This window comes from Staurois parvus, unplaced genomic scaffold (genome assembly GCF_062004578.1).
Source record: "Staurois parvus isolate SC_StPar_1 unplaced genomic scaffold, SC_StPar_1.0 ptg000137l, whole genome shotgun sequence".
In the NCBI taxonomy this organism is placed as follows: Eukaryota; Metazoa; Chordata; class Amphibia; order Anura; family Ranidae; genus Staurois; species Staurois parvus.
This window is the reverse complement of record NW_028317933.1, coordinates 11,521,496-11,537,827: the sequence shown is the minus strand read 5'-3', so window position 1 is coordinate 11,537,827 and position 16,332 is coordinate 11,521,496. Positions and strand designations below refer to the sequence as shown.

At 44.8% G+C, this 16,332-nt stretch overlaps 1 protein-coding gene across 3 annotated transcripts in view; it reads right to left on the bottom strand.

The window, feature by feature from the left end:
* Positions 1–16,332, bottom strand: part of LOC149465813 (phosphatidate phosphatase LPIN3-like) — a 76,708-nt gene that overhangs the window by 48,591 nt on the left and 11,785 nt on the right. For 2 of the 3 annotated variants that reach the window (XM_089673349.1, XM_089673353.1), the window contains exons 4-7: positions 14,135–14,355; positions 5,331–5,438; positions 4,882–4,987; positions 4,040–4,232 (exon numbers count right to left, since the gene is read on the bottom strand). In XM_089673349.1, coding sequence (XP_089529475.1) covers positions 4,040–4,232; positions 4,882–4,987; positions 5,331–5,438; positions 14,135–14,355 — 628 coding nt within the window. The remainder of the gene's footprint in view (positions 1–4,039; positions 4,233–4,881; positions 4,988–5,330; positions 5,439–14,134; positions 14,356–16,332) is intronic. The other variant, XM_089673352.1, reaches the window with a different exon arrangement.

Below are 16,332 nucleotides of genomic sequence, written 5' to 3'. Positions count from 1 at the left end.
ATGACACCGGGAGCACTGGCCTCTGGCTGCGAATACTGCTGCCTCGACCCCTTCCTCTGCTGCCACGTCTGCTCGCTCCTAAAACATTGCCTCCTCTGCCACTCCTCTGCATGTTGTCTGACATACTATTTAATTCAACGATTAGGTGTCCCTGAGTAACAATTCTCTGGCACTCAGTAACAATTCTGTCTGTCCCTGAGTATGAATTCTGTGGCCCTGAGTAACAATTCTGTGTCTGTGCGAGTAACAATTCTGTGTCTGTGCGAGTAACAATTCTGTGTCTGTGCAAGTAACAATTTTGTGTCTGTGCGAGTAACAATTCTCTGGCACTCAGTAACAATTCTGTCTGTCCCTGAGTAACAATTCTCTGGCACTCAGTAACAATTCTGTCTGTCCCTGAGTAACAATTCTCTGGCACTCAGTAACAATTCTGTCTGTCCCTGAGTAACAATTCTCTGGCACTCAGTAACAATTCTGTCTGTCCCTGAGTATGAATTCTGTGGCCCTGAGTAACAATTCTGTGTCTGCGCGAGTAACAATTCTGTGTCTGTGCAAGTAACAATTTTGTGTCTGTGCAAGTAACAATTTTGTGTCTGTGCGAGTAACAATTCTCTGGCACTCAGTAACAATTCTGTCTGTCCCTGAGTAACAATTCTCTGGCACTCAGTAACAATTCTGTCTGTCCCTGAGTAACAATTCTCTGGCACTCAGTAACAATTCTGTCTGTCCCTGAGTAACAATTCTCTGGCACTCAGTAACAATTGTGTGTCTGTGCAAGTAACAATTCTGTGTCTGTGCAAGTAACAATTTTGTGTCTGTGAGAGTAACAATTCTCTGGCACTCAGTAACAATTCTGTCTGTCCCTGAGTAACAATTCTCTGGCACTCAGTAACAATTCTGTCTGTCCCTGAGTATGAATTCTGTGGCCCTGAGTAACAATTGTGTGTCTGTGCAAGTAACAATTCTGTGTCTGTGCAAGTAACAATTTTGTGTCTGTGAGAGTAACAATTCTCTGGCACTCAGTAACAATTCTGTCTGTCCCTGAGTAACAATTCTCTGGCACTCAGTAACAATTCTGTCTGTCCCTGAGTAACAATTCTCTGGCACTCAGTAACAATTCTGTCTGTCCCTGAGTAACAATTCTCTGGCACTCAGTAACAATTCTGTCTGTCCCTGAGTAACAATTCTGTCTGTCCCTGAGAATGAATTCTGTGGCCCTGAGTAAGAATTCTCTGGCACTCAGTAACAATTCTGTCTGTCCCTGAGTAACAATTCTCTGGCACTCAGTAACAATTCTGTCTGTCCCTGAGTATGAATTCTGTGGCCCTGAGTAACAATTGTGTGTCTGTGCAAGTAACAATTCTGTGTCTGTGCAAGTAACAATTTTGTGTCTGTGAGAGTAACAATTCTCTGGCACTCAGTAACAATTCTGTCTGTCCCTGAGTAACAATTCTCTGGCACTCAGTAACAATTCTGTCTGTCCCTGAGTAACAATTCTGTCTGTCCCTGAGTATGAATTCTGTGGCCCTGAGTAAGAATTCTCTGGCACTCAGTAACAATTCTGTCTGTCCCTGAGTATGAATTCTGTGGCCCTGAGTAACAATTGTGTGTCTGTGCAAGTAACAATTCTGTGTCTGTGCAAGTAACAATTTTGTGTCTGTGAGAGTAACAATTCTCTGGCACTCAGTAACAATTCTGTCTGTCCCTGAGTAACAATTCTCTGGCACTCAGTAACAATTCTGTCTGTCCCTGAGTATGAATTCTGTGGCCCTGAGTAACAATTCTGTCTCTGTGCGAGTAACAATTCTGTGTCTGTGCAAGTAACAATTTTGTGTCTGTGAGAGTAACAATTCTCTGGCACTCAGTAACAATTCTGTCTGTCCCTGAGTAAGAATTCTCTGGCACTCAGTAACAATTCTGTCTGTCCCTGAGTAACAATTCTCTGGCACTCAGTAACAATTCTGTCTGTCCCTGAGTAACAATTCTGTCTGTCCCTGAGTATGAATTCTGTGGCCCTGAGTAAGAATTCTCTGGCACTCAGTAACAATTCTGTCTGTCCCTGAGTATGAATTCAGTGGCCCTGAGTAACAATTGTGTGTCTGTGCAAGTAACAATTCTGTGTCTGTGCAAGTAACAATTTTGTGTCTGTGAGAGTAACAATTCTCTGGCACTCAGTAACAATTCTGTCTGTCCCTGAGTAACAATTCTCTGGCACTCAGTAACAATTCTGTCTGTCCCTGAGTAACAATTCTCTGGCACTCAGTAACAATTCTGTCTGTCCCTGAGTAACAATTCTCTGGCACTCAGTAACAATTCTGTCTGTCCCTGAGTAACAATTCTGTCTGTCCCTGAGAATGAATTCTGTGGCCCTGAGTAAGAATTCTCTGGCACTCAGTAACAATTCTGTCTGTCCCTGAGTAACAATTCTCTGGCACTCAGTAACAATTCTGTCTGTCCCTGAGTAAAAATTCTGTGGCCCTAATAACGTTTCTGTGGCCCTAAGTAACAATTCTCTGGCACTGAGTAACAATTCTGTCTGTCCCTGAGTATGAATTCTGTGGCCCTAACTAGCGTTTCTTTGTCCCTAAATAACGATTCTGTGGCCCTCATTAACAAGTCTGTGTCCCTGAGTAATGGTTCTCTGTCCCTAAGTAACTTCTCTCTGTCCCCAATTCTCGTTTCTGTGGCCCTAACTCTGTCCCTGTCCCTAGTACAGAGCGGTCTGCCTCTGTTCAATGACTGCAGGCAAATGAAGATTTCCAAAATGGCCGCTATATATACCTCGACCATTACACAGTGCTGGCTGGCTGGCTGCTGATTGGCTGATGCGATCACATGTCGTTGAGGAATGCATTATGGGGCAGCGCGCCTTGTCTGCGCGCCTTCCCCGACATCCCCGCTCCGTCGCCGCACATGTCAGCCGCCATTTTCGGAAAAATTTCGATTCGCGCGTCCGAATTAGGCTGTTTTTCGGATTCGGCACGAATCGAAATTTTTCCGATATTCGACTCGAATTCCACTTCGGATACTTCGATTCGCTCATCTCTAGTTGTCAGGCATCTCACCTTAAGGTATACACTGTAACGTAAGGCCAAACCTTTTTTAGATCTGGACAGAGTGTGTGTGGTTGGGGGGGTCCTGACAACCATTGTCACCGGGAATAAAAAAAGTGAGGACAAAATAAAAAAATTATAAGCTGCCACCATAACAATAAATAGAAGGGAAATCTTCCAGTGGGGACTCTTGTTCCAGTGAAAACTGTCTAATGGCTTGCGGTGGATCGATTTTTTTAAAGGACGGTTGACAGATTTTGGATATACTTTAATTTCATTCAAGCACATTCATAGACCACATCAGTTAGGTACCATTTTGTTTTGTGGAATTTAATGTCTGATATGTTTCCTGTACAATATGTTATATCAGCTATACTGTATATCTAAAGCCAAAACCTTTTGTATTTTGGATAGAGTAGGACCCTGGTGCCTGCGATCCTTACTGTGCTGCACTCTGGGCCCCAGCAGACACATCCTAGAGTGGGATCTAGGATCTTACTGAAAAAAATATGCAATATGAGACAAGTGATTTACAAGAAAAATGTTGGGAGCCCAATTGTAAGAGCGCTCATTTGTAAAAGGGGCTGTAATAGCTGTCTTGTGTAAGATGTCTCTAGACTATGTCCATCTCTTGGAACATGTCTCCAACCACTCCTATAGCCCTATAACATGTAGTCTCTGACCATGTCCTGTTGGATGTCTTCGGTCTCTGAAAGTTTTTTATAATACTACATTCACTAAATATCGTTACCTTTTGGTGATGGCAGGGGCTGCAAACTAGGCCCCTATATTAAGTGAGTTGACCACAACTGGAGCAGAAAATGGAGAAAGCCCTGTCAGTTTTTTATTGTTGTTGTAGTATGTGTAGCATTGGGGAAAGTTACCTCTTAGACAGGTGTCCCCACTGGAATACTCCCTGCTATTCTTGTTCCAGTGATAACTCCAAACTGGGATGAGCTGCGGTATACATGTTCTTCATGGCTCACCTGGAAGAACGTGGAAAGCAGGGGTATCCTCTGATCCTTCTAACAGAGCAACATGGAAGGTGCCATCCTCCTCTTTAGGTGTGTGAAGGAGTTCAGGGTCTGCTACGGCAATGGAAGGTATCTCAACCAGCTCCCTGACAGGACTGGGTGGTGTGGACTGTGATAATTGAGAGCCAATATCAGACCGAGTGACCTAGCAAAGATAAAAAAAAATATTAAATTGTTGATAGACAGATGTTGGTTGAAGCACTCACAGGACTTGTTAGCTAGAGAATGTCAGCAAACAGCAAATCTTTATTGAGTGACCAACATTTTGGTGTGGTACAGCCCACCTTTATCAAGGAAAAACATTGAACACACAATAAATATTTGCTGTTTGCGAATTCTCCTGCTGAAAAGTGGTGTGAGGAGTACCTTGACCAAAAGTTGTGTCTCACACAGAGTCCTTTCTTGCTAACCCTCTCCCCTCCACTGTCGATCCCATTGCCTCCTCTGCCGCCCTCCATTATCTCAGTGCAACCCCTCTCCCCCTCCTCTAAATCCATTCCCATTGCTTTTTTCCCCTTCGCTTTGATGATCTGCTCACCCACCACTTCCTCCCTTTATTCCTATCCCATTGACTCCTGCATCCCTCTCTGTACTATGTGACCCATGTCCTTTTACCATACCCATCAGTTACTATGACACCCTGGCACACTTAGTGCAGAACACATTCTCAACAGGAAACTGTTCCTACCATTAAAGGACCAGATGATTGTCTTTGTCCTCCAGGACAAACATTTCCAGCCCTATCCTGACTATGAAGTGTCACCCCATTGATAGCTGGTCATGAGTGGTCTCACCTGTGGGAGCCTTCCCCAGTTCCATTCCATGCAGTTCTCAGATAGAGATGTGTTTAGGATTTTCAGTTCCAGCTCTGAGTCACTTTTAGGTGACGGGGATCGACTGCTGAATCAGATAAATTTCTAATCAGCAAATTGTGCGTATGTCACTGATCTTCACATACACAATATATAAGGAAGAAAACGCCATGTACCTAACATTAATCTGCATTGTTATTGTAATGGAAGACATCGCATTCATTTTCCCACACACAAGTAAAGCTCTAAAGCTATAAACCGACTGGTTGCTTCAGTCACAGGGTCTCAATTATGAGTCAGAGAAGAGTCATCTCATCCAGTGTGGGGCTTCCATAATCATCATTCGGAGTTCTGATTCCTCAACATGCTTATAAGTCATCCACATTGTCATATGTGTGCCCCTACCTTCAACCCATATTTACTTGTTTTACCTTGAGGATAACTGCAAGGGGTCCTCCTCGGGGTATGTGTGAAAATCTTTAGACTGTGAAAGGGAAATTTCTTCAGGGAGGTCAGAGAATGAGAAGTATATGGAGTCACTGGATGGAATATGAAGGAGACACAGTATAAAAAAGACACTCAGGATTGTAAAATACCTAGCTATAGCATGTAGAGTACAATGCATTCTGCCTTCAACTTTCCTTGTCAATAAAAAAATCAAAATCATTAAATGTACACTTAGCAATTCAAATATCTCTGGCAAATGCCCGCAAGTCAGACATTAGCTCTATTCCACACAAAGGAACCTGTTCTGAAGTTAAAGAAGTTCATTCTGCTGTTTTTTTTTTTTTGTGATTATTTGATATTGCTCGCTTAAGGAAAGTCCAGTTCTCATAAAGCCATGTGCTTGTGTACTGCTCATCCCCAAAAGGGCCCGTTGTGTTGGTCCCAAGGTTCTTTCCTCAGTAGATGCCCTAGCAGCCAGGCACACAGACTCACTGTCACTTTTCCAGCTCAATGATCAGTCTAGGAGTATTCTTTGTGAAGTTTGATTGAAAAAAACTTCAACTTAGATGGGTGCAGGAATACCGTGGGAAACCGTGGGAGGACACCTATCTTCCTATAGATTCTAAACACAGTCCTTCCAGCAACAAATAATGGGATGAGCTACACAGGGACACCATTAACAATGTCAAATTTCAAGCGCAAGCTGACTCTAATGCAAGGGGGATAGCAGCAGCACACAGACACTGGGGTCTCACATACTGGTCTGTACTCACTAATGACCTTGGATAGTTGGATACCTCCTTCCAATATCTGCCATACATATCTCCTGTGAATTCTTCAGACCAGATCCCCCAAAAGACGTCCATCAGTCAGCTCCAGTAGAGTTCAGTAGAATAGGCCCCAGCTACCAAAGCTGGGACCTTGATGAAAAAACACAGCGGGACTTCCCAGAAGGGCAGTAGCCCTTCAGGCTGGAATCTCTTCCTTCAGGGCAAGAACAGGTAGCTCCAAGATTTAGACCAGGGGTGTCCAACCTGCATCCCAATATGGCTATGAATGCGACCCATCCTTAAAAATGTGGATTTTTATTCTTTAATTTTTCATAAAAATGTATTTACACTTAGCGAACACATGCAGCCAAAGAAAAGTTTGACAAACTTTCTTCACTGAACTTTAAGTTTTATCTTCCCAAAGAAAAATATTTCACTCAACAATAATACCATATTCATCTCATCGGTTTTCGACACAGCCTAGTGAGCAACTATTTTCAAGGGCAAAATTAGAACCAAAATATCTTATGTGCTCCTTGAGAACTAATTCATTATTGCTACTACATCCATCCAAGCAGATATTGAGGTGTTAGTTTATAAAAAACAGCATCAAATATAGCACTAGCTTTATGGTGCTCATTTTTACAATAATTTTTTTTTTTAAATGAAGTTTTATTACTCAGATAGGTACATTATCTATATCAGTGATCGTTCATTTGTGATCTGCCCAACTTTTTCTGCTCATCAGCTACCCTTATTGTTAGTGTATTTTATGTGTGGCTCAGGATAATTCTTCTTCTTCCAATGTAACCTGGGAAGGTCAAAAGGTTGGACACACTTACTGTAGACTATTTATGCTCATTCACAGCCACCATCTGGGCACCCTTTCCCAGGGATTGGCTGAGACAACATAAATATTCAGCTGCTGATTTTCTTCCATCCAGCCCAATACTTTTCTAGAACTATCCAGAAGGTAGGGGGAAGCAATCAGACCCACAGCCAGTAAAACTCACAGCAGATCAGAGCAATCGCGGGCAGCTCCACTGATTACAGGAGAGCTAGCCTAAATTCACCTAACCTAGCACTTATCTAGGAGGGTGCTAAGGCTCCATGCATACTAGCTTAAAAAAGCTCTTAGCAGCGTTTAGAGTTTTTTTCTGCCTCTAGAAGCAAATAATGTTTTTTTGATTGAAAAGATACTTTTATTACAGAAGCATCAAAAACAACATGATACGTGTAATCGGGGTACATCTCACCCTGTACTGCGACGCAGCGCACCACATAGCAATACAGTTCCAAGCATACAATAAATACATTCAGAAATAAATACATTCGCTCAGCGGTATGATGCCTGACGTGATGTGCAGAGGATGAATCCCCAGACCGCCACGTCATGCATGACGCCGCTTACCCCAAAAACCATAGCATCCTGATACACAGTACTAAGTCATGCAATAAACGAAAGCGAAAAAGCGAAAAACCGAAAATCACAATTTACAATAGGCATCGGGTGTGTGGGGGGGGGGAAGGGAAGAAAGGGGGAAACAGAGGCCCGAAGCTTTATTGAAAAGACAAAGACACGCAGGGGGGAGTAGGGGGAAGGGGGAAATCTTCAGACGTCCTCTTCCTCCTTAAAGTCCATCAAGGAATAGTCTCTGAGCAGACTGAGGATCAGTCTGCGGCAGTCCTCAATGGACATCCTCTCCCGCTGGTGGATGAGGCGCTTTCTGGCGCACCATAAAGCGTCCTTAAAGCAACACAGCACCCGCCAGGTGCCGTCAATGTCCTCCAGAGAAAAGGTTCCACAGAACAGTCCATTCAACACCCCAAAGTGAGTGATGGCTGTCTGTGGTACAAAGTCCTTGAGTTCAGGTTCCAGGGCCCCCAACAGGGCCTGAGCAAATGAGCACTCCCAGAAAACGTGGTAAGACGTTTCCTCGTGGATGATGCAGAAGGGGCAGTGTCTGTATCTGCTCAGGTTCCTGGCATGCATAAATGTCCTGAGAGGCAACCCCCCTTGGATTGCCATCCATGCCAGGTCTTTGTGCCTGTTGGTAAGAATGTTGGAAGAAACATTCCTCCAGACCACCTTGCAGGTGTCTGAAGGCAGGCCTGGAACCGACTCCAAAATGTCGCTGGCTCGGATGAGCTTGTAGATAGTCTTTGGCTTCCACAAGTCAGGCTTGACTCCCTGCAGCCCTTGCTCCCTGATGAACTTGAATGTATCCAAGTAGTACCAAGGAGTGTCCCAGTTGTAGGGGATGGAACTATCCCAAGTGTCCCACCCCAGGGACCTCCAGAGAGGCAACAGGAAGAAGCGAGACATTGCGTTCCCGCCAGAGTCCATAATCCGTCTGGGCAAAGTTCTGCGGATGCAGTTGCAAGCAAAGAACACCCTCAGCTGGGTGGCGATGTCGGGCACGCCTTTACCGCCCTTGAGGGGTTCCTTGAACATGACTGCCCGCTTCACTCTGTCCATCTTGGAGCCCCAGATGAAGTGAAACACCGCCCTGGTGATGGCCTTACAGGTGTTGACCCGAGGGGGCCAGGCCTGGGTGAGGTACTGCAACACAGGGAGAATCTCGCTGCGGAGTACCAGTGTCTTCCCTTCGATGGAGAGGTCTCTGAGGCTCCAGAGTCCAAACTTTTGACGCATCTTGGCCAGTCTCTCCTCCCAAGACTTCAGGGCTGCGCCCTCGGCACCAAACCAAACCCCCAAAATCTTCATGAAGTCTGTCTTGATGTCAAAGGGCATGGATGCAGAAGAAGGCAGGAACCACTTTCCGAAGAGCATGACTTCTGACTTCCCGCAGTTGACCTTTGCCCCCGAAGCTTGGCCGAAGTCCTCGCAGGTCTGGACGAGCAGGTCGATGGAGCGCTGGTTGGCACAGAACACCGTCACGTCGTCCATGTAGAGCGAGCACTTCACTTCCCGTCTGTCTGGTCCCGGTGCGGTGATTCCCCCGATCTCTGGATTCCGTCTGATGCAAATAATGTTATCCTATGTGTCCATGCACACTTTTTAATCTAGAGGTGTTCTTTAAGCTCAGCATTTAGGAACAGAAAAAAACCCCTTCTGGTTAGCGTTATTGAGAGCGATTTTCCGTCAGAAAAAAGCTAAGAGCTGGTGAGCAATGGGTTGTTAAGGAGCAGGGGCAGCTGCCGTGTCCTTAACAACTGATGACTTATCAGCTGTTAGGATTCAGTGTTTTGTGTGGAGCGGCAATCACTGTGATTGAAAATAGATCTATAGCGGGGGACAATTTAAAAAATGTTGTCAAAAACTGCCTCCTGTCTTTATTTACACTACTCTTTTTTGTGAATGAGTAGGGGTACTATGTACCCCATACTCATTCACATAGGGGGGAAACCGGATATGGGGACCCGCTTGATAAAGTATGCTTTCAGATCCCGATAAGCCCCCGCATCAGCAAACCCCCACAACCGCCACCCAGGGTTGTGGGGAAGAGGCCCTTGTCCCCATCAGCCAGGTGCCCAAAGCACTCTCCATGTTGAGGGCATGTTGCTTGGTATGGTTCAGGGGGGGAAGGGGGCTAGCAAGGTAGCTTGGCCTGCATGTCCGGATAAGGGTCTGGTATGGATTTTTAAGGGGATCCCACTCCGTTTTTTTTTTTGGCTACGTGTTCCTCTCAAAATATATACCAGACCTAAGGTGTTATTAACCATTCCCTATCAGGACATTTTTATACGTATGTCAGATGGTCCTATAGACTAAATCATCAGAAGGCAGAGTATTTGGCAGAAGAGGCATGCAAAAAAACCTGGATCCTGGTGTCTTTTTGTTCCAGGTATGCACTGTACAGAGCATGCACTGTGAAATGTACACCCTGCTTTTTTCTTGCCATTCCGGGAAAAGAACCAGGGACAATGTAACTTGTGTGCTTGCATGGGAGTTACATCATGAGTGGCTGCCCAATGGCTAAAGAGGAGTGCCATGAGGCCCCATAGGAATGCATCAGTTACCAAGATCCTGGAATCATCATGCTGGAGAACAGCATAATAGGAGGTACAGTAGGTGTACTATAATGTGCAAGTATGCCGTACATATTATGGTGAATGCTTGTTCTCCCTGACACATTTAATTATTATTATTCAGGATTTATATAGTTCCAACAGTTTGCGCAGCACTTTACAAAATGAAGGTAGACATTACATTTACAATACAATTTGGTACAAGAGGAAACAGAGGGCCTGTTATTACTTATTTATTACAATTACAGTCATGGCCGAAATTGTTGGCACCCTTGATATTTTTCCTGAAAATCAAGTATTTCACACAAAAAAGGTATTGCATTAACACATGTTTTGCTATACACATGTTTATTCCCTTTGTATGTATTGGAACAAATATAAAACAGAGGCAGAAAAGCAAATATGACATAATGTCACACAAAACCCCAAAAATGGGCTGGACAAAAGTATTGGCACCCTTAACTTAATATTTGGTTGCACACCCTTTGGAAAACATAACTGAAATCAGTCGCTTCCTATAACCATCAATAAGCTTCTGACACCTCTCACCCGGAATTTTGGACCACTCTTCCTTTGCAAACAGCTCCAGGTCTCTCTTATTGGAAGGACACCTTTTCCCAACAGCAATTTTAAGATCTCTCCACAGGTGTTCAATGGGATTTAGATCTGGGCTCATTGCTGGCCACTTCAGAACTCTCCAGCGCTTCTTTGCCATCCATTTCTGAGTGCTTTTTGACGTATGTTTGGGGTCATTGTCCTGCTGGAAGACCCAGGATCTTGGACGCAAACCCAGCTTTCTGACACTGGGCCCTACAGTGCGACCCAAAATCCTTTGGTAATCCTCAGATTTCATGATGCCTTGCACACAGTCAAGGCACCCAGTGCCAGAGGCAGCAAAACAACCCCAAAACATCATTGAACCTCCACCATATTTTACCGTAGGTACTGTGTTTTGTTCTTTGTAGGCCTCATTCCGTTTTCGGTAAACAGTAGAATGATGTGCTTTACCGAAAAGCTCTATCTTGGTCTCATCTGTCCACAAGACGTTTTCCCAGAAGGCTTTTGGCTTACTCAAGTACATTTTGGCAAACTGTAGTCTTGCTTTTTTATGTCTCTGTGTCAGCAGTGGGGTCCTCCTGGGTCTCCTGCCATAGCGTTTCATTTCATTTAAATGTCGACGGATAGTTCGCGCTGACACTGATGCTCCCTGAGCCTGCAGGACAGCTTGAATGTCTTTGGAACATGTTTGGGGCTGCTTATCCACCATCCGGACTATTCTGCGTTGCAATCTTTCATCAATTTTCCTCATCCGTCCACGACCAGGGAGATTAGCTACAGTGCCATGGGTTGCAAACTTCTTGATAATGTTGCGCACTGTGGACAAAGGCAAATCTAGTTCTCTGGAGATGGACTTGTAACCTTGAGATTGTTGATATTTTGCCACAATTTTGGTTCTCAGGTCCTCAGACAGTTCTCGTCTCCTCTTTCTGTTGTCCATGCTTAGTGTGGCACAGACAGACACACAATGCAAAGGTTAAGTGAACGTCTCTCCTTTTTATCTGCTTTCAGGTGTGATTTCTATATTGCCCACACCTGTTACTTGCCCCAGGTGAGTTTACAGGAGCATCACATGCTTGTAACATTCTTATTTATCCGCAGTTGTGAAAGGGTGCCAATACTTTTGTCCAGCCCATTTTTGGAGGTTTGTGTGACATTATGTCGAATTTGCTTTCTTTCCTCCCTTTTTTTGTTTTGTCCCAATACACACAAAGGGAATAAACATGTGTATAGCAAAACATGTGTTAATGCAATACGTTTCGTGAGAAATACATGATTTCCTGGAGAAATATCAAGGGTGCCAACAATTTCGGCCATGACTGTATAAAGCACTGTGGTTTACCGTACATATTATTAATTCACATTATTTTTTTTGTGTATTTGTATTTTTTGTACTGTCACTTTACATTTACATACTCTTTTCTGCAGCTGAAAAATGCCTGTTGTACAAGTGTTTGACTTTTTTTTCTGCCTCTAAAAGCCCCTCCATGCACACCTAAGCATTTACAGGAGTTTAGAGGCGGTGCATTTAAAGGAAAGGCAGTAAAAAACATCACTTTTGCATTCAGGAGAGAAGCTTTTCGGCAGAAAAACAGCTCAACGTGCCTAAACGTGAAAATTTGCCTAAGTGGTATGTTTAGCACTTGAACATCGTCATTTCAATGGACAGAATAATTTAATATTCTGGCCAATAAAATGAATGAACACTTAAGCGCCTGACGTGCTTCAAAGAGCCTAAATGCATTCAAAAGAAAGTGGCTTAGGTCCGTTTTTTTTTTGCTGCGTTTCTCCTGCCTTGATATAAATGTGTAGAAGAGCTGGGCAAATGCGCAGTGTGCATGGGCCTTAACATCAGAGCTGCAAAATACTTGAAGCTGAACACCAGCCTTACCTTCACTGTTGCCCAATTGTGCAGGATCCTCTCCTGTACGTAGTTTACTGTGATTTCACTGCACACTGTGAGCTTCTTACCGTTCCATATCTGCCACCCTCTCTGCCAATCCCTCCACTGGCTTTCCATTGCCCAACGGATAAAATTCAAAACATTAACAAGAACATATAAAGCCATTTATAACTCTGCCCCAAATTACATCACCAATCTTGTCTCCAAATATCACCCAAACTGTACTCTCCACTCCTCGCACGACCTCCTGGTCTCTAGCTCCCTTGTCTCCTCCTCCCATGCTCGTCTCCAGGACTTCTCCAGAGCTTCCCCTATCCTCTGGAACTCTCTACCCCAATTTATCAGACTAGCGCCTACTCTGCTCACTTTTAGGCGATCTCTGAAAACCTATCTCTTCAGGGAAGCCTATCCTGCTCTCAGCTAATAATGGAATCTTCTACTCTTCCAACCAGTCCATCCCCCACAGTTACTACCTTTTGTACCACTAGCCCCTCCCTCTTAGATTGTAAGCTCCAAGGAGCAGGGCCCTCCTAACCCTCTTGTATTGAACTGTATTGTTGCTGTATTGTCTCCCGTTATATTGTAAAGCGCTAAGCAAACTGTTGGCACTATATAAATCCTGTATAATAATAATAATAATGTGCAATAGAAGCTGCAGAAAATCAAACATAGGCTGCTTCATTTTCATGGCTGAGTATGCCCAGCATCATCTAGCACGTTTCACCCCAGCCTGACTGTCCATGGCTTGTCTATTTCTTTCATTGGATTTCAGTTGCTTCAGTCATGAAGGATCACATGTGGGTGTTTTCTAAGGTGGTCTGCATTCAAATACATCCTGCCTAGAAACACCCATTCCTCCACATTGGCACCCACCCATCAAGGCATTTTGATAGTTGCATAACTTTTCACAAGAGCCAGCTCGCTGTTTGCATCAGGGCTCTTAGGAGGAGTACTGAGGCAGAGTGCTGTGCCATTTTTCCAGAAATCTATGTACAACATCCTGCTGGCCCCTCCCATTAGCCATCATCTGCCTGCATTACATAGCATTTCACTGGGTTCAAAATAATGTGTAATGAAAGCGGAAAAAATATTAGCAGATTAAACTTCGGCTTTAAGAAGGCAGAAGTGCCCATCTCTGTATAATTTATGTCCCCTTAGGTGCATTGCAGTGCCGACCCGCACTTTGTGCCCAGGACAATGTCTGTGTATCATTGCCCTAATTGCTATCTCAAGGTCAGAGCTAATTTGGAAGTGACCCTTCCACTTTCAAACATTTACTAAAAAATATTCTAAAGAAAGATGTAAGTAAATATAGCTCAGGCTGCAGGCAGGAGGAGGATTATCACCTTCAGTAAAGATCACTACAACACTGGCAGTGTACGTCAACAACACGCAGTTGCTACGCAGCACATTGAGTCTGACTTTGGATTGTGTCAGCACTGAGGCTCATTAATGTACTGTCACTCAGCACTGGATGCTTGCCATGTAGAAGTTTGTCAGTGGCCATACATGTGCCAAGTGGTGTCACACATCCACCCATACAGGACAGATCATCATTACTCACCATGAAGGTAGCACGGCAGTTCCATCTTTATCCTGAACTTCCAATGTTTCGTCCCCTCTACTCCTCTTTCTTCTGTTGCTCCAACGTTGCCTCCTGGCGGGTGTGTCCACTGTAGACAGGGTGGAATCTGGAGCTGGAGGGTCCTCCGTTATATCATTACTGATGTGAGTAGATAACAAGTCCAAGGAATGAAGAACAGGGTCGATGGGAAAGTCGAGGTCCTTTAAAGTAACCAAAAACAGTGGATGTTAAAGAGTAACTCCACCCAAAAGTGCTATTTCAGTGTTAGGTTCAACAGCTTTGTATACCTCTTAGAGACTCCTTGCACCTAAATACTCAGCACTGGTCACCTTATGTATCCTTTACAAATAAATCCCAGTTTTCTATGTGGATTTTTATATAGGCTCGATTCACACTTTTGCAATGTACGCATCATGTATTCATTCTGACTGGTACCCCAATCACGTGCGTTGTAGCATGCCGCAACACATGGCAATGCACATCGGTGTGCAATTTCAGGTATGCTAGGGTGTGTTGGCACTCCACTCATTTGGAAAGGCTGCTTTCATGCAACGTTCGTTACCATGAATCATAATGCATAATCAACAGACTGTTAGGGACCAGCCAGTGGTAGCCTCTAGCGGCCCACAGACCAGAATTCCCCAGGGCGCGGAATCTAAGTTCCGACCTGCTTGTTCACCAGAGCCCCTGATGGTGGGGATGGACTTGGAGACCAGGTCGCGACCCCTGGGTGCAACCAGCTGTGGAAGAGGCACCTGTCGGTGGTACTCAGCAGGTGAGAGTCTGATGTGAGGAGGTAGAGTAAGCGAGGTCAGACAGGCCGGGTCGGTAACAGCAGAGCAGGTCGGTACAAAACAGCAGGCAGAAGAATAAACGGGTCACGGTCTGGGTTTGGCAACAGGAGATCTAAAGTGCCGGAGCAGGCAGGAGAATAGTCAGGCAAGCCAGGGGTCAGAGCAGGAGAAGTCAGCAGATCAGGATCAGGCAGGGTCAGCAGCAAAGTAAACTCACAGGAACACAGGAAAGACCATACGGCACTTGAGCATTGCAAGAGCTGAGTTTAAATAGCCAGCCCAACTCCTGACAGGCGCTCCTGGGTCCTAATGCTTGCCTGGTGCCGTCATTGGTGACAAGTGCATCTGGGTCCTAGTGCCCGCCTGCCTATACGTTTTGTCAGGACTCTACGCATGTGCAGATTCGATCGCCGCAGTGATCTTCCCATTCCCTGACACAGACCACAAAGATGTCGATGGTCCCTTACAAGCTTACATTGTAAAGAATACATGAAGAGGGAAACGGTATGGGGTAATAGAATTCTGGTAGAGAGTCACAATTAAAACTCCACGCAACACTTTGCGATAGAGGAGCCCAGGGGTGGACTGACAACTCATGGGGTCCCTGGGCAATAGGGGATCATGGGGCCCCTTTGTCCTTGCCCAAACTCAAAAAAGCCTATGAAAAAAATACCAGGGGCATCTCATGGGGCCCCTACTGACTCCGGGCCCTCGGGCAGTGCCCGAGTTTCCAAATGGTCAGTCCGCCCCTGGAGGAGCCATGACAATGAAGATCTGAATATTAATTGTATACAGACATATTGGATACAATATTTAAAAATGAGTAAATGTGACATTCATCAAACATTCATTGCAGGGGGCATATTCATGAAGCAATATATGTGCCATTCACCAAATATTAACTGTAGTTGAACCTTTCTGGTGCATGTTCTTTAGCCACTTCCCACCTATAGGACGTTATATGATGCCCTGGACTTGAAGTGGAGATATCTGGATGATGCCTACAGCTACAGTCATCATCCAGATATCTTTCTTTTCAGCCAGCGATTCCCTGTGATATAAAAGCCAAACTAGTGGCTGATTAGCCTCTGGATGGCTTTTACAGGCAGCGGGAGAGGTCTCCCCCACTCCCACTGCCAACCAGTGCCTCTCCAGGCTCTGCAGTGCATTGGGGAACCCTGATCCGATTCAGTCGCCGGGTTACTACAGAGCTGGCTATGGACCAAATGATTTCTGGCCATCTCTATAATCCTGGGAGGCCAGAAGCGAAATCATGACATCATGTTAGCCTCTGGCAGATGTAAACAATAATTTTTTTCCCTAGAAAGCAGAGATCAATGTTTTTATTTATCTCATGCTTTCCAGAGTAGAGGAGATAGCTCC